The 19,524-nt window shown below is 34.7% G+C and overlaps 1 protein-coding gene across 4 annotated transcripts in view; it reads left to right on the top strand.

Moving 5' to 3' along the window:
* LOC108500363 (contactin-associated protein-like 4) overlaps positions 1 to 19,524 on the top strand; it is a 202,462-nt gene that overhangs the window by 160,754 nt on the left and 22,184 nt on the right. For all 4 annotated transcript variants that reach the window (XM_017821229.1, XM_017821228.1, XM_017821230.1 and 1 more), the window contains exons 12-16: positions 168 to 287; positions 3,189 to 3,386; positions 6,514 to 6,670; positions 9,119 to 9,246; positions 16,366 to 16,536. In XM_017821229.1, the coding sequence (XP_017676718.1) occupies positions 168 to 287; positions 3,189 to 3,386; positions 6,514 to 6,670; positions 9,119 to 9,246; positions 16,366 to 16,536 (774 nt within the window). The remainder of the gene's footprint in view (positions 1 to 167; positions 288 to 3,188; positions 3,387 to 6,513; positions 6,671 to 9,118; positions 9,247 to 16,365; positions 16,537 to 19,524) is intronic.

The raw sequence follows: 19,524 nt of genomic DNA, 5'->3' as shown, positions 1-19,524 counted from the left end.
CCAACGTCAGTTGTGGGGGGTTTTTTTGTTTGGGTTTTTTTTTTTTTTTTTTTTGTTTGTTTTTTTGTTTGGTTTGGTTTTTTGTTTGTTTGGTTTTTTTTAAATTCCCTGAATAAAATGCCAAATTATGCCCTAACATTTGTGATGGAATGTGCTCTCCTTTCCAGCCATCTATGAGCAATCGTGTGAAGCCTATAAGCACAGAGGGAACACTTCAGGCTTTTACAGTATCGATTCAGATGGAAGTGGCCCCTTGGGACCGTTTCTCGTCTACTGTAATATGACAGGTGAGGTGATAAACTTCCTTAACTTGCAGCTCATTAGACTGAAACATGAGTTGTCCAGTGAGGAACCTCTGCAGCTCCCGAGTTTAATGTAAACACGCACAACAAAACAAAGGTGACTCCTCAGCTCAGGATATTGGACAAAGAATTAGGCAGAGAAATTAGAATAATAACAGGATTCAGGCTGTGAAGCTAACACAGCATTGCTATTGTGCTTTCCATAAATGGGACGTGTTCTATATGAAAACAGTGTCATACTAGTTCATTTCTGGGGAGCAGCTTTGTTGAAGCCTCTTGAGGACACTTAAGGAAATGAGAAATAAGTTGTGTTTTATGAGAAATTTGCTGATTTGTTTGCCTCTGGTAGCCTGAATTCTGAAAAATTGTAATTCAGACCTACCCTTTATTGTGAGGGATATAGGTGTTAAATTTCATTTTTCAAACTGCAAGGAGAGCTTTTGGAGAATACAAATGCAACCAGTGGGACTTTTGCAGCCTCACTTTCAGGCACCCTGTTTCTTCCTCTGCCACCAGTTCTTTGAATCTGATCACTTATATAATTAAAAGCTCCAGGTAACAGAGCTGGTTGTCAGTCTGCTCTTTAACAAATGACTTGATCTCTGTATGGTATATGGTGTATTGATATATGTCCTTTCAACAAATCTTACATTTACATGGCTTTTTGAAATTTATTATTGCATGATTTGTGTTGTTTCCTTTTCTTTTTACTTAGCCCCTGTTTATTCAAATTGCTTTCCAGAAAAAATGATGGAAACACTTTATGGTTTTGTGTGACAAAAATACATTTTTACACAGCTATAGGTGTTTAAAAGACTACATGTATTGATTTAGGTATGCCCTAACTGTTGAGAACTTGACTTAGAAACCATTCCACAAGCTTTTAATGTTGAAAAATTTATGGTCACATCTATTTCGTGAGAAGGTACCTGATAGTGACATTTGTTGATTTTCACTGTGATGTACAGAAAACATATTATTTATGTTGAAATAATAAGATGCTTATAATTTCAGTCAGTCTGTGTAACTTAACTAGTCTGACTTCTGAAGTGAACTGTGCTAGCTTACAGTGAGCACAGATTGGCACAGGCTCTTAAAAAGAAATATCCTAGTGTCCTATGAGACTAAAAGAGCCCAAAGAATCATGGCAAAAAAATGACAATTTTTTCAAGTGGGTATAACTCTCCAAGGTACAGTGTAGTGTCTGATTTATCCTTATGTGTCCGTGAACAGCTGTTGCTGTTTTCCTCAGTCACTCCTTATTCACCACATTAAGCAAACATCATTGATCAGTTCTTCAGCTCAAGATGCATCCTGACAGGATGAATCTTCTATATTTGTTTCGTTCCCAGTTTCCTCATGACTGGTATTCCCTTTTTCCCACCAGAGGCAGGGAAGGCAGATGCCCACATTTCATCTTTGACATTCATGGGGCTCAATTTTCAGGCAACTGGGAGGGAGGTGCCATTCCCTGGTTTTATTCTTGGGGATCGTTTTCAGAGTGAAAAGCCCACAGTCCACACTACCAACTAAGATGACCAAACTTTGCAGTGCACTATTTTTCCTTTGTATATTTGGGGGTGTGACAATGAGTCTAACAACCTTTCTTTATTTTTATGTTCGGTGTAATTTAGTGTTTAGCTATATACTTATTGTCTGTGTGTATGTACATGTACAAAAAACAAACAGAAAAAAAACCAAAACAAAACAACCTGCGTCCGAAAAAAACCAAAATCTAAATCTGCTACATTTCTAGACATCTGTTTTTTGACACAATAATCATACCCTTAATCGAAATTTATAATTAGATAAAAAGATATTTCATTTAGATTTCCTGATTGCTACTTGTCTTTAAATGACCCTCAGTTCTTTCCTCTCTATAAAAGTCTTATAATGTCTGCCACTTGTGGCCTGTAGGCAGCTGGTGAATTATAATACAATTCTGTTAAATTCTGTTAGAATTGAATTCTGTTGAACAGTTAGAAATACTACTATAAGAATGTCAAAGCTATTATAATCAAATACTACAAATTAAAGAGATAATATTTCCTCACACCTTTTCAAATTATGTTGGCCATTAAGATGCAAGAATTGGTGACCATGAATCTAATCTTGACTGCCCCAGACCAGGTTTAACAGGGAGCCTGCTCACTTCTGCCTTGAAAAGGGTTTTTTCATCAGGAGAGTGAGACTGTTCCAGGTTTTGAAAATAGGAGCTGAAATAAAATGAGCTCAGCTCTTTCCTGTGCACGGAAGAAGGTGCTTGGCAAAAGCATAAAACAGAAGAATGAATGAGCCTTCGTAATGACTACTGTTTAATTTTAGATTTTTTAATTTTAGAATTACTCAACTTCATATAATCTCCGTTTTACAGTAAATACAGTGTATGCAAGCTGCTTTTGTATAATAGAAAATGCTTCATACACAATACATTAATCCAAGTTACAAGGATATATGTAATGTAGTTAGATTCTGGGACAGAATCTGGTGTTGTTTTATGCATTATTTAAGTGGGGAAAAGTAACAGTACCAAGTGTTATTTCTTTCTATTCTTTCACTGTGATTTACTGAGTCAACAATGTTTTATTTCTGAGACAAATATTTGGGTGTCTTCACTTGCTCCTTCTTTATTTAATAATCATAACTAGTTGAATACCTGTTACAATCATGGTGCAATAATCTACCTGTAAATAGAAACCACGATTAATTGTTTTCATTTTTGCTTAGTGATTTATGTCTCTGTTTCACGTGCCCCGAAGCACTTTTTGTGATCAAACAAGTCACCTTAAAGTTTGTTTTTTCTGATTTCATCACGCATTCTCTTCCCATTACCAACTTCTTCAACTGCTTCTCGTTCTTTATTACTCTCCACATGTGTTCTGAAAGATGCGACGTGGACAATTATACAGCACAACAGCACCAACCTAACCAGAGTCAAAAGTGCCAATCGAGAGAACCCACACACTGTGTTTTTCAAATACTCTGCCAGCCTAGACCAGCTCCAGGCTACAATTAACCAAGCAGAGCACTGTGAACAGGAGCTTGCTTACTACTGCAAAAAGTCGAGGCTCTTAGATAAGCCAGGTGAGTAAAAGCACACAAATCTCTTTATGTTGCATAGTCCATTTTATTTTCCCATCTGTGAAGGATATTTATTTCTAAACAACACTCTGGCATTTTGCCACTACTTCTGAACTAATTCTGATATCTAGCACTCGGATTCCTTTAAGTTGCCAAGAGATATTTGAACAAGAAAAAACAAAAAAGTGAATTTAGGATGATCTTCTTTCAGAGAATTAAGTTCTCAAAGTTAATTTCTGTAGTAAGGCTTTTAAATGAACATAGAATGTTATTAACAGACCTCCTCTTGTTCTGTTTTCCAGGGATTTTTTAATTTTAATGAAGGAATTACTGAGGAAATATCTTCTTAAAGGAACACAAATTAATGCATAAATACCAGCAGAAGTTAATGTGCACAGTTAATGTGCATATTGTGAGTACTTGATAAAAAGCATCAATAACATTGAACTTCCACTGCCCAATATAAACATTCATAAAAAAGCTCAATAATTAAAATGTGGGTTATTGACAAAATTATAACTATTTGAAGAAAAGAGATCCTCTGATCTACTTAAATAAAACTGAATTTATGTAGTCTACTTAAATCTTAACTCTCACTGACAGAGCTGCTATTAAAAGACTATACTTGTAACATCCATTCTAAGTACTCCAAATAATGTGGAGGTAAAACATCATTGTTTAATGTTTTTTGAAAAGTGAAAGATAAGTGAAATTGTTTGACTCGTTCACCAGAAACTCTGAAACTGCTAAAATTGATTTCTTGGCATTCTTTCCTACTAAGTAGAAAGAAGGCTTCTGAATGAAGCACTCTCTGGTTCTGTCTCTAAACTCTTTTATTATGTATTCTTTCTCCCCAATTATACCAGGGATATCTCTGGACTTCTTAGGGTATTATTCACTCTTGGCAGGTTATCTGTTTCAAAGCACCTCCACAGCAAAAAAATGAACCTACTGCTTAAGATGTCCCACTAAGCCTTCCTTTTACCTGTGGGCTCCAATTAAACCTATGTTCAAAAGCCTGGTTTACTTCAAGCAGAGAGTTTCAAGATTTTTTTATTTTTTTTTATTTTTTTAATGTAAAGAGATTGCTCATGAGTAAGGTAAAATAATATGCTATGTATATTGTTATGCCATTTATACTATATATAGGTGCATATTTATAATATACACATAAATAGGCTAAAATAAATGTATTGAAATAGTGCAAGCAGTCAATTGTGATAAGTCATCTAAAATTTAGTTTTGAATGCTAGAAGTAAATAGACATAGGAAAGTTGTTTGAGAGTTCTATGGATTTTCTAAAATCATTCTTCATTTAAACACAGTTTAATCCCTCCAACTTCTGTTATTCATAATTTCCACTAGGAAATTTTGTACCTGACAGGTACAAAAGTTGATGATGGTTACATTGAATACTTTTTGGAATATACAGTCTACATAATAATTTTTAACTGGCTATATTTTAAGAATGCATTATAGTCAATCAGCCTGGAGAGCATTTGCAAATGATCTCATTAAAGAAGTCACTTGTTAATACATTTATGTGATCATTATGAAGAAATCTCTAACCATTTTAATTAATGGCTTACTTCTGTTTAGGCAGTACTTTCTGCCAAGGCAGGGAAAACAATCTGAGCTAATAAGTATGAACTCACAGCATTTCAATAAATACTCTCTCCTCACCCTGCTGTATGATCAAATAACTGAGACCAGCTCTTAAACACACCCCAATGTCCCTAGTGCAAGACTGGGAATGCTAATTCATGACTACAATATAAAGTACGCTGTTGAAGCAGCAGAAACGTTCTGCTTTTTACAGCCTTAGTTGTTGGAACCTTTTTAAAGTGTTGTCTGATAAATTATTTATAAACTCTCTCCGGGTTTTCTTCCTCCTGTGGTGGTTTGCAAACACAAACACTGATATTGGACATTGATGCCATTATGCGAGTTTTGACTTTTCCAAAAACTGCTCACGGTGTTTTTTGGCCTGCTGGGCCCACAGTTGTGTGGTAATGAATGCAGTCAATATGTTTACCATCTGAAAGATTGTCAGCCTAACAGAGGTCTTATCTAGCAGCCAGGTTTAATAAGCAGTGGCAGTTGGGAGTGAAGTTGAGACCAGAATAAATTCCGCCTTCTTCACGGCGGCCTGCTGCTGAAAACTTGGAGCTCTGACAAAATCAAAAAGAAGTGCCTCCATAAGAAATGCTATAATTTGACAGTGCCTGATTTCTTCTCAGGCCTTGACTTTCATGCATCTATCACCCTTCTTCTGGCTCATTTGAGGTGGTTTATCTTTATGCTTCACATCTTTTAGCTATCTTCTGTTCTGTAGGTATTTACTCTCTTGCTATGCTTGCTTGGCAGTATCTTTAGGTTTATTCTGCAGTACTGTGACATTAAGGAAACATCCAGTTTTATCACTTTACTGCAAACAGTGCTGACTGGATGCACCACAGAGAGAGGTAACAGTCCTGGGAAACCTCACTTCTGCTCACCACATATGTCACCTTGCTTATGGGAGCAGCTTTAACATTATTTCTGCTGTCTCTGAGTACATAAAGTCTGAATCTGCTGTTTATGACAACAGCTCTCTTTGGGTATTTCTAATTAACATCACTATTCAGCTGCTTAATGTTCATCACAGATGTGGGCAGTAGTACTCTGGAGTACTCTTGGTAGTGGGATGAGACCATTTATGTGTGTCTCTACATTCTGTTGCTGGTAGTTCCAAGATCTGAAATGGATCTTTACCTGGGAATATAAACTACCCTGATTTTTAGGATGATGGTATCTCCTCTTTCATGAACCATTTTAAAATGAATTACATAAATGGACTGCCTAGATAAATTATTCTAATATTATGCCTGACTGAGCTAGGTGCTGTGAGTTCCCTTTTCACTAATGCAAGCAAAAACCTGTGTCAACCATTTAATATGTGATAATGAAAAACTAAAGTTAATAATTACTTACCAAGTAAAGGTGGTAATTTTTTTTATATATTCCCACGGTCATTTAAAGGTTCTGGATTTGAGCAGGGATTTTTGTCTCCTTAACCTTTGGGAAAAGGTTAAAATGAGAGAAGTAGGAGACAAGACTGGACATTGATTTTCTCTAACATGCTTTTTAGATGGGATGCCACTGAGCTGGTGGATTGGAAGAACCAATGAAACTCATACTTACTGGGGAGGTTCACTGCCTGCTGTCCAAAAGTGTGCTTGTGGATTAGAGGGAAGCTGCATCGATTCCCAGCATTCCTGCAACTGTGATGCTGACAGGGATGAATGGTAACTTTTTACTGTTGCTTATTTTCTTTGTGAAAAGTAAATAAAGAAAATACACAGGCCTTGGTAAATTTATAATCCAGAGGCAGCTGGAAATCTAAGTTGCCATAGTGTCACCTGTTTCTTTACTATACAACATAATTTTTCACAAAATTATTGCTGTGTACATTAGGTATTATTGCTGATACTTTCACTCTGAATTCTGGGGAAAGTTTAATTTTGTACGGATACTTTCTAGTCTCTTAGTACATTACGGGTTATACATTAAGACATTAGCTCAGTCTTTAGCACAACTTCAGGTTTTTTTAGAATCCTGAAAGTAATTAAAGCTAAAATAAAGAGTTCTGGGGGAAAAAAGGTTATTTTTTAGCATAATTTTTAACATAATTTTTAGCTACACTTTTAATTTTAGACTTTTTACACCCTTTTTTCCATCTACAACTTAGATAATTAAAATTAACACCCTCATTATCTGCAAAGCAAAGGACTCGTGGAAGTGTATTCTAAGGGGATGGAAGGGTTTCAGGAATGTAGGTCTTCCAGTTGTGCTGGAAATTCTCTAATATCATTTATGATCCCATTCAAATAAGTAATATATAAGAGATGAGTTCTTGTTACAATGCCAAATCTGAACCTGACTATTCATTTAAGGGGGTTAGATACAACTTTTTCAACAATAGCTCCAGGGCAGTGCAGGACTTTATAAAGCAGAGGCACTTTTCAAGTGGAAGTTCTTCTGTAGAAGAAACTTTTAAGCTCTTAAATTTGGAAGTCTATTTAACTTATATAAATCAAATTCAGTGAGTATGTTACTAAATGCATTTTAAAAAGTGCATCAGCATCTGTTTCTTGAAAGTGGAAATATGTAAGGAAGGTGCTTATGAGCATCTCCATGTGTGCAAAATAAAGCAATACATAATTTTCTTCTCAAGCTAGATATCCACCTTTCCTTTAGAGGAGCAACTAGTGAATTTGGTTGGAAAATGCTTGTTCTCTCAGCATGAGCAGGTTCAGAAATGAAAATACAACAAAGGGTTAGTCAAAGAACAATTCTTTAAAAAGCTTCAAAAGTTTCTGGAGAAAAGAATTTGCATTTGCAGTAAAACTCACAGAGCGATATCTGCAATGCTTGTTCCAATAAAGAGATTAAAGAAACACACAGAACACTAAAAATTTCCCTTTGTTATACTTTACAAAAATAAAAACAGTATTTGATTCCCAACAGAAAGAGAAGTGTTAGAAGACGAGTGCATTTTGAAACAAAATTTGGAATAGTTGCTCGTACATGTCATATATTCTTGCTCAGTTTTGTCATTCATTTAATATATGCTCACATACATGGGTTAATTTATAATGGTAACATATTTGTAAATAAATAGGTCTTTATATATATGGATAATTTATATATATATTTTTATGTATGTATATATATATACTTTATATATATATACTATAGCCACTGTGAGTAAATTGCTGATGTTGATGAATGTATTACATTAAAAATATAATGACTCTGGGTTTATATTTCTGTTTGTATCCACTTTTGACATTTTTAAGTGGAGATTATCCCAGTGACTCCAGTGTTAAAGAGTTTATGTGTAAAGAGAGTTTTGTTTTGGTACTTGTTACCAGTCTTGGATTTGGTTCCCTAGAGACTACTGGTTATAATCATTTGACTAAAAACTGTTCATAGGAGCAAAAAACTAGTAGAAGTTATGCTTGTTTGAGATGCATTCTGAGCTTAGAAAACCAGTTACACCTTGTGGTTTTGGAAATATGGTTTCTATAGCTTGTTTTTATAGTGAAACCTATCTTGTTTCATAGATTGGATACATATTTAAATCTAAAACTTCTTGTTTGAATAGTCAAAATCTTTAAGTCTCTAGAAGTCTAGCATGAAAGAGATTATTTTTTTAAGAATCCGGTCCTAAAAATTTAAAAATTTTGCTGCTTTTCCTGTACACTCAGCATGACTTCTTACATTTCTATTTGATTTTTTAAACTTTTGTCAGGGCAAAAAAAAAAAGTTAAAAAAAGAAAGGTAGACTTGGAAATTATGTTAAGCCATTAAATAGTCCATAGTGATGAGGCAGTCAGTTATAAATATAATATGTCCTCAGCAACTTAAAGTTACTGACATGAGCAAATTCATTGACTTAGGCAGCCAGTCAGGTACCTATTTATGTCAAGAAGACTTTTCTCATGCTCAAGCAAACAAGCACAACCATAAAACTGCCCACTTCCTATGCAATTCTTTCAGTAATGCCAAATGAGCACAGTATCAATACCAAAGCACACATTTCTATTCAGGGTTGTTTGTACCAAACATACATTTATGCAGCACTTTTAAATTCGGAATATCTTTCCTTTTCCCCAACAATGCATCAGTGATACTGAAAAATTTATTGGAAACATTTAGGAGAGCTGTGGCTTTCATTTTTACCTTTTCAGGACTAATGACACTGGCTTCCTTTCCTACAAGGAGCATCTACCAGTAACTGAAATTGTGATCACAGACACTGACAGACCAAATTCTGAAGCAGCTTACAAACTGGGGCCTTTGCTTTGTCGTGGTGACAGTAAGTAACAACTGCAGAGTTTTCCTAAACAGTGTGTTTTGACTGCAATAAATTTTAAATGTTATTTGCTAGAAGCCTAGGAGAGATTTCTTCTGTAAAACTTTCACCCAGTTCTTTTTATAATCAGAAAAGGAAATGCCATAATCCCGTGCAAACCAGGGGAGGATTGTAAAAATGTATTTTCCGTGATGCACGTCGATAGTGAAGACAAAAAAAAATGTTATTATTATAATTTTCAAACAGATATTTTGGTTTTATGCAATATGAATTGAGTTATGAATAAAGTACTGCATGAAGGTGAGTTCATAACTGGCTCCCATATCCTGGGAACACACCCTTCACAAAACATTATGAATGTGTGCCTCCATCACGAAACATTATGAATATTTATGCAGCTAGGAAAATCATACTATGGGAGATTAATCCATCTGTTTTGTTTTTGTTTTTTTCTAATTTTTGTAAGCTTTATAAGTAGTTATACAGTAGAAGTAGATTTAGAAGCAGCAGCCCATATTCCTTTACCCTTAGCATAGTAACTACACACATTCTCCAACCCTATCACCCCATTCCATGCTCCCATATCAATTCTACTCCTGAATTCCATTAGAAAATGTTTATAAATTTACACAATAGCTCAGACTTTACATCCTGAATATATATATGTGGCAACCAGAAAAATACCATGAGTGAAGAAATAATTTAAAGGACGTGGCAGCTGGAACAAAACTGATACCTTATGAAAGATTTGCGATGATACTTCTGATTTTCATCGATTTCCACCTTCAATGGCAAAGAAAACATATTTGGTTTATGATCAATAATAAACTATTGAGTAGAGTTCTGTGTTTGCTGCTGTAATCAAAAGTTAGGAGAATATAATAATTAATGGTAATGCAGCGAATACCTTGAAAAAAGAGGAATAGTTTTAATTGTTTAGTAACTGCAGCAATAATGCAACTTTTCTGCCACCATATCATAGAGATAGTAAGAGATGATGTATTTGGGGAGATAAGGACAAACTAAGAAAACAACACAGAATTTCTGAAGGAAAACAGATGTAAAATCATAGAATTTTGACATAAAAACAAAGTACAATCTGTTGAGAGGAATTATATGAGCATATATAATAAAATATATAAATATGTTATCATATAATTTGTTACATATTGCATCACTTGTCTCTTATATCATGTATATTAATAATAATATATTAATCATATTATGAAATGATCATACTCTATAATTATTTAATAGCATGATATACATAGTCCAGAGAAGGGCAATGAAGGTGGTAGAAGGTCTAGAGGTAAGTCCCATGAGGAGCAGCTGAGGGAGCTGGGGTTGTTTAGCCTGGAAAAAAGGAGGCTCAGGGGAGACCTCATTACTCTCTACAACTCCCTGACAGGAGGGTGTAACCAGGTGTGGGTTTACCTCTTCTCCCAGGTGGCCTCTTCTTCCAGGCAACCAGTGACATATAAATGTAATATTTATACTGTATTAAAATATCTTAATATATTTCCTCATATATAATTATATATTGCATATTACAATAAATACACTGTGTATATGATTTACTGGATTTTTTCCCAAAAGTCTTTGTGTATCGGCAGTAGATTTTATAATGAACATTTTCTTTGATGTTCAGTTTTATAGTAAATGTAAAAAGCTGTGACTTGCAGTAGTTTCTGAGTTCTACATGTTAAATGCAGAACTAGACAAAACTGATGAATCTAAACCCTCTTGCCAGACCAGTCCTTCTAGCAGCAATTTGAAGCTGCAGGAAGAAAGCAAATCATTATTAAGATTTTTTAAATTTTTTTGCTAACTTGAGGTTGCAGACACCCATGGGGGTCTAATTAAATGTACTTTTAATGACATTTACCTTTAGATAGGTGAAGAATGCAAAAAGAGGTCTAGTAGCAAATACTCATTTTTCAGAAGTGTTGTCAAACAAGGTGGAATAGGTATTCTTGGATTCACAGTGTGATTCAAGTACTCTCCAGAGAGATTATTGCTTATTTTTCTTATATCACTCTCTTAAACTAAATTGTACAATTGTACTTCACAGGTGAAATCCTTTATTAAACATGTTTTTATCCTATCTGACAGACATAAGTTCTTCAGAATAACTGATTAGCATACCATGGGGGAGAAGATTAAATGATTCAAAATTAAAAGATCATAAATTCTCATTTTATCAATAATCTACTCCTTGTAGGACATTTGCTTAGAGAATTTTCTTAAAATGTGCACTCCCCTAAGTTTCCAAGTTAGAGTCACTTATTTAGGTACTTCTGAAAAGTCATGTGCCATAACTTGAATGCAGTCCAGAAGAAGTTGCCTGTTTGTCATTGCACATTTTTTATTTTCATTCTTTTATTTAACATTCCATTACTGTATCTGGCTTCTTTATTTTTGGTTTTATGGACTGATCTCTTCATTTAATTATGTTACATACTGATAGAAAACTATGCCATATTTGGTACAGCAAGGCAGGAAAGGGTGGCCTTCTATAAGAAAAACAGCAAAAGCAATACAAGTATAGTTTATTTTATAAAGTTATAAAAGTTACATTCAGATGTTAGTGATTTTTTTTCTCAACATTTGTGATAACGTTTGCTAACTGTATTTATAGTGTGCCAATGTGAAATGAAAGTAGGAAAGATATTCTGGAAGAATATGGCCATTTAAAGAAACAGTCAATAGTGACACAGCACCACACAGATGAGTAGCACTTATGCATTTCTGTCATCTTTAAAATATATTACTGATTCATTAAGGATTCATTTCTGCAATCCCTTTTCTGCTGTACCATACAATATGATTAATTAATTAATTGTATGGCAGGACTGCTGGTGTCAGACTGAAAAATATATCTAAATATAATGGAAGTTAAGATTCACATTACTGTATATCAACTGAGCAGGGTAATAGGAAAGGTTTTAAAGCCTCTGAGGATGAAAGAAGCCTTTGGTACCTTAATATACAGAAATCCTAGGGTCTTCATGAAAAAAAGAAAGAGTTATCTTCGTTATTTCTGTCATTTTTCAAGAAAAACCCAGATGTTGATTAAATTCCCATAGAGTTAGTTAGTATGAGTAGACATGCAAAAAAACAACTTCTGTGTTGGGTGTTTTTTGTTCTTGTTGTTTTCATTACAAGAACTGAGTGGACATAGTCTGATTTATTGCTACAAATTTTCAGTAAGTATAAATAAATAAATATATGAATAAATAAATATATAAATAAACTAAAAACAATGAAGGAAAGCTACTGTGTCAAAATTATGTGTAATAAATGGGTAGTTATACTCTGTCAGCATCAGACTGATTCTTGGGCCCAAAATAAAATTGGTGATATGGATCTGAATAAATAAGGATAGTACAACAAAAGGTAAGGATAATGTATCATTCAGCATGACTTTATATTAAATAAAGATAAAGATAAAGATAAAGATAAAGATAAAGATAAAGATAAAGATAAAGATAAAGATAAAGATAAAGATAAAGATAAGATAAAGATAAAGATAATACCGGTGAGTGAGACTCATGGACTCTAGTAAGGTTTAGATGGAGTATTTTATACTTGGTTGAATTACAAAAATAAAGGAAATTAAGAAATTCAGCTGCAAAATGACAGCTCAAGGATGTAAATGCAAGCAGATAATCCATTCAACATGAGTTCTCAGTGTGGCATTTAAATGAAAAAAAAAAAAAACAACTAATGTGAGCTTTGGATATAACAACAACTAACTGCATCAACCAGTCATAAGTGATATTGTAGTTAAAGCAACAAAGTAAGTTTCTAAGTTTAGAAAAAAAAAATCTGTTTCATCTCTCTGCGGTAGCCTGAGAAATTAGGGCATGTCTAACTCTGAATAGCATAAGTATTCACTTCTTCCTCTTATTTAGCTTTCCATTATTATTTGTTATTAGTTTATATTTGTCCTAACCTCAGTCTAATCAACAATATTTTGATCCTCTTTGCAGCTTCCTGAATAATCAAGTCTATGATTAGAGCTTTGCAACATATAAAGAAAATGTTAGGTTAAAGAAGTTGAGATACATGTTTCTAGTGAAAGCCTCTTAATCTCTTTGCTGAGCTTGGGCAAAATCTGAGGTGATGTGTTCAACTTAAATGGAATTTCGTAGAAGAAGAAATTTCAAATAATGTTGTTGAAAGCAGGAGATAAAATCAGAAAATTATCCAGTGGTTGGGATTTGAAGCTAGGCCAATGGACAGAGTGTGTGTGAATACATATATATACACAAATTGTCAGTTAGGGCATTTATGAATTTTCTGTAAATAACAGTTTTTAATTTAATCAAAATTAAATTTTTATTTAATGGCATATCAGAGGTTGAACTTAATTGCAGTTTTCCCTTCTGGTATTTTAATCTAGGCTGCAGTGGAGCTGGAAGTAGTTATACAGATGGGGCAGTTAACTCCACAAACTCTCAGAGGTAAACAGTTGCCAGCTGGTCAGACTTCCTGAAGTTAGGAGGAAAGCTTTAGAAGAAGCAATTTTTGCACACTTCTCCACAATTTTGGCCTCCTCTCTGCTGTGCTGGATAAAGGGAAATTTTTGCATTTAGCAAAACTGAAAACAAATAGATGTAACTTAATGATGACCTTCCTGCTTGGTTTTGAGTGGGAATAAAGCAAAACACTCCCTCACTTTTCCACACACAAAACAAAACAGTGCCAAATGCAAACAAAAAACCAGACAAAAACCCCCTATTATAATTCAAATAATGAATGATCACATCATAATTTAAAGGTCAGTTTAAGAGGCCAGATGGGGAGGAACAGACCAAAGTCAAACATGCAAAATCCTAATCATCTACTGGTTGCTTAACTAGGATTAGATAATCCAGTGGTGTAGATAGGATAAACTAGTAGGATCTGCAATCTGCAATGGACACCTTTTCTACAGTAATAAGCTTCCTTATTCCTGCCACTGTGCACACATCCGATCACAGTGACATTCCAATGAGATTCAAAGGTCCTGAAGATGCACCAGAGGCTAGAAACCGGCTCTTAGAGGAAAGAGCACAGTCTGCTGGAAGCTTTCTGAGTACCTTTCAAGTGTTTCACCAAATCCCTCTAAGGAGGAGAATATGGGAAAGATGCAAGGCATGTTAAATGTCACCTCCACAAAGCCTACAGCTGTTTTGAGGACACCACTGGCATCTCCAGATTAACAGCAACGTGCCTTAGCTGTGTCAGTACCTAAGAGATGGGTAGTATTTTGTGTGTCATGTCCCTTAGAGACTATTTCTATTTGGGGGAGATGAAAAGGTAGTGGAAAAAAAAGCTGTGTACCAAAAATATCGCTCAGGCCATAAGATCTTTATTTTCTCTCCTCAACACTCACCATCCCTGCTGGAATTTTGAGAGACACTGGTATTGTAACATGAAAATATCTAATTTATCTGTCTTCTTCTTATTTGCCCCTTTTTTCACTTTACAGTTTCAAGTCGGTAAAATGAGGTGATATATGCTAAAAAATGAAATAATTTTTTTCATTATATATATGCTTATATATCATTTATAACAAACAGGATCTTCTTTTTTTACTCATAGGGAGACTGCAGTCTTACTGCTTGGATAAAATGCTAAATATTATTGATTTCCTAACCACATGGTGTTTGGCAGTTCCAGAAAACTAAATAAGAGACTGAACCAGGTACCATAAAGAGAAGAAATTCTTTTCCCAACTTGATTTATGACAGCATAAGTTACTTTTTAATATATTTTTCCTAGATCTATATTTAACCTGCTTTATAGATACAATATCTTAACATTCAAAATTATGTAATTCTCAGAGCTTAGAAAAATAACATCTGTATAAGACAGGACAGTAAATTAAGTGAGGAAAAATAAAACTTCCTATTCCTGCCCTCCCCCAAAGACTCCGTTCTGATTTACAAAGATCATTCAAATGCTTCATTTGACTTAGAAAGTAATATAGCTTAATAAAGAAATACAAATACACCTGTAAGAATTCAGCAACTATAACCTTAAGTAAAGATTATGTACTTATTAGAGGAGGGCGTTTTTAGAGATTTTACATAAACTTTTTAATAATAACAGAATCTAGCAAATTATGATTGAATGCTAGCATACAGATAAATCAAACCAGGCAAATATCTGTTCTTGATATTACAAACCTTTTTTGATTAAAACTGACTTAATCTTATAAGTAAGAATGTATATGAATGTCTAAATTGCAGGCAACTAAAGAAAAAGATTCCTTTGTAATTATTTTAATTCCTTCTACAGTAATTACTAGGATATACGTCCTACATTTTTTGTGATATCTGAAGTAAAACTTCACTGGGCTACAGGGATAACATCACTCTTTTCTCATTATGTGAGAAAATATATACGAAAAATCTCATTGTTTTAGTATATACTGGCTAATCATAGAATTGTCAAGCAAAAGACCTTTGAGATCATAAAGTCCAACTGTGATGTTCACCATTATGTTCACCACTAAGCCATGTCCTCAAATGCCATATCCACACATTTTTTGAACACTTCCATGCATGGTGAGTCCACCACTTCCCTGGGAAATCTGTTCCTAGGCTTTACAACTCTTCCAGTGAAAACAATTCCGTCATATCTAAAGTTGAGGCCGTTTCCTCTCATCCTGTCACTTGTTGCCTGGGAGGAGAGACTGGAAACTGCCTCACTACAAACCACTTTCAGGTAGTTGAAGGGAGTGATAAGGTCCCTCCTGAGCCTCCTTTTCTCCAACAACCCAAAACAACCCCAGCTCCTCAGCTGCTACTACTGTAATGTAGGTTAGTACTTCATTCAGAGCTGTTGTATTTGCTCCATGAAAGGATACATCAGGCCAGAATCGGAATTCCTAGCTGAGATGTGATTTCTTTTGTTTCCTATTAACTCAGGCTTTTGGCTGCCTGAACTGAGCATCTTTATTCTAATTTTTCCAAGTACTCCTACTTTTTGTTTTATAGAGTAACCAGGAAGCTTCTGTGGGTATCAGACTCATCTTAGACCTGGGCTCTTTCCTCTGTTTGTTGGTTATAAAATTTATCCTAGCAATGTTAGATAACACTGTATCTATCAATCTTTCATTTTGACAACCAGGAACATTTTGGAATTCAGCTTCCTTCAACACGGAGACATCCTACCTGCATTTCCCCACCTTCCACGGAGAGCTCAGTGCAGATGTCTCATTTTTCTTTAAAACTACTGCTTCCTCAGGAGTGTTTTTAGAGAACCTGGGAATTCAAGACTTCATAAGGATAGAGTTATACTGTAAGTAACACGACTGTTGGTGGTTACTGTTGTTATTATTATTATTATTGCTTTCAGTTTGATTAAATTAGAATTAACTTAAAGGGAGAGTATTTCAAAACTGTTCTCTGGCTTTATTACTTCTACTACTACTACTGGATCTTTATCATTATCCAAAAAAACTCCAGCACTGACACTATAATTCAAAGATATTTTCTGTCTCAGAGGTTTCTTAGTCTAAGAGTACAGCAGTCAGCCCCTGAATGCTCTGACTGTTCCTACCTCCCACGTTCACTGCATCCCTGCCGCCAGATTCTCTCCCTCCAAATTTTCAAGCCAGGTTTTATTATATGCAGCTGCTGGAAGATTCACTCAGTCACAATATGCCACCTTCTGTGGCACAGTGTCCTAATCTAGTGGCACTTTCTGATTATTTTCTTTTTTTCAATGTCATTTCATTTTATTTGTACATTCCCAAATCCTTATACTTCCACATACAAGTAAATTTTTGTTGCATGAGAAAAAGAAATATCCCACTAAATCCACTAAGATGACCCATGTGCAATGAAACCTTTATCTTAGTTGACTCAATATTTTGGTTTTATTTAAAAGGGAGAATATTTAAAAGATTGAAGCGTTGTTTCATAAAGCTTTGGATTAATTTGAAATGTGCCATTAGCTGAAAAGTCTTGTACTTGCAGGGTGACTCTGAGAGTTCTTTAGACAGTTCCTCAATTGTTTTTACATATCCATTTTGTTATCAGATTCAAGTGTTTTCCAGAGAAGAGTACAAATAAATATGTAAGTTATATTGCAAAATATTACCATAGAAACATTATTGATTTTTTCATTAAGAAGTAAAATGTCCTGCTTGCTTGTTTTTTTATCCATGTTAATGTCTTACGTTAATGAAACAAACAGGCAAACACTTTGTCTTCTTCTGTTGGTAGCATAACTGTAGAATATTGTGTAATGTTTAATCAATTTATTTTGCATTATCTCAAATGATAGTGTTATATTTGAAAACTACCCTGTTTTCAGCGTTGTTTTTGTCATGTTTATCAAGAGTATGAACTGCCTTCTGTTAAAGTTCTGTGAATGGTTTAAAGGAGATCAGCATTATAATCTCAGCATCATGCAATACCGAAAATTGGGCTGGGTCAGCACTTCAGTGCAGACTCCCTGAAGCAATGATGATATTCTTGTCTGACAAATGACTTTCCATCTTCAAAATAAACAGTTAAATCATGGAAGCATTAAAGGAATCCTTCTGAAAACTAAATTTATTCAGACATTTGGCAAAAGACCGTAAGTCTTTCTTCAGAATAATAATGTAATAATATGGACAAGCTCATGTCACTTGTCCCATCCATTCATAAGCATCCAAACTACTGTATAATTATGGGTTTTATATGACTTGTGAGTAGTGAGGCATGACAGAAAGCAAAAGGCTGAACTGATCTATATTTTCAGCATTTATAAAGCAAAGTTATCTCATTGTATAGCATGTAGAGATACTCCTTCACTTCCATAAACACCCTAATTTGTTGAGTAGACATGTCATAGGTAACTCACAGGTAGGATTGTTTGTATTGGAGCCGGAATTATCTGTTTTTACTGAGGGAAATATCGGTCAGAAATGAGCAATATACATTTCCATCACAAATCCCTTTATCAAAAAAAAAAAAGAAAAAACCACATTAAACATTTCATATTGTATGGGATCATTTAGATTTCATCATCATATACTCCTTTATAATAGATGTGAGTGAAAATCACGAACCTACACTTGATGTTGCTTTAATAAGTTAATGTCTTTCATTTGTGTAACAATAAATAACAATAATGTAAATGTCAGGTATCACTGCTTAAGATGATGATGTGAGAAAATATTTAAAACTCATTATGTCATTAACATTTGACATTCAGCATTTAGGAACACCTTTCTTAACCTTTTATTGATCTCAAACTTTATATCTAATTCTTTTATTTATGAAGTAATGACCTCTAGACCTTGAAGCCTAACTTTGCAAACAAAAAAGGGTCAGATCAAGATCTCAATAGGAATTGTGAAGCTTAGTGATGTTCATTTGGTTTTATGAAGTCAAAAAGACCGCAGTGTGTTGTGTACATATTCTAGAACACTGTTGTAAGAATGGAGGTTGCATCCTAACTGTATTTTAAAAGAGAGAGTAAGGGAATTGTCTCAAAGAAGATACTTGATCTCTTTTTTTTTCTTTTCACTGAATTATAAAAAGCTATTTTTTCCTGATTTCCTGTAATCTTCTGCAGAAAAAAGTGGTTGAAAACAAAAAGGCCAACTCAGTTCTGAATAGTATGCTCTACTAAATACTTGTATGACCAGAGGTTATGTGCTCTAGACAAAGGTCTCAGTGTTCTATACTGAATGTTTATCGAGAGTTTATTTCCAATGAGTTAAACAAATTTAATGAGAGTTGGGAACACTGGTGTATTGATTTGGTTGGGCTTCAGCAGTTGCTTTGGGAATAGTTCAGAAGAGTCCAATATGCAACTGCTGATGGCCTGTGTGTGCCCAAATTAGTAACCTTTTCCCTGGGATGAGTGGAATTCAGTTGTTTCCTTTACAGAAAGTGCTTGGATTTTGCATTCTGTTGCATTATTGCTTTGTAACCACTTTCTGCTTCTGCACAGGATGTCACACCCAATGCTCTGAATGGTTTCTCTGTGGCTGTGCTCCCTGTGAGTTGTTTCAGCCACAGTTCCCCACTGACCACTCCCCATGATTGCCATCGACCACCTCTTCCGCTCCACTTTGCCAATCTATAGCTGTGCTCTGCCTATGTTTGAATGCATCAGGGTCACAAGAGTCCCTGCAATGCTTGGGTAATTTTTGAGTAACACCAGGGGGTAGGTAGGGCCCAAAAAGTATTTTTGTTGTCAGACTAGAACTCCTGGATGCATCCTCTTCCGCTGCCCAAGAAACAACCAAAGTGCTCTTTGCCCATGTCCTTTGTTGCAAAATGACCA

This window comes from Lepidothrix coronata, unplaced genomic scaffold (genome assembly GCF_001604755.1).
Source record: "Lepidothrix coronata isolate B3197 unplaced genomic scaffold, Lepidothrix_coronata-1.0 Scaffold89, whole genome shotgun sequence".
In the NCBI taxonomy this organism is placed as follows: domain Eukaryota; kingdom Metazoa; phylum Chordata; class Aves; order Passeriformes; family Pipridae; genus Lepidothrix; species Lepidothrix coronata.
This window is presented reverse-complemented; position numbering and strand designations above follow the sequence as displayed.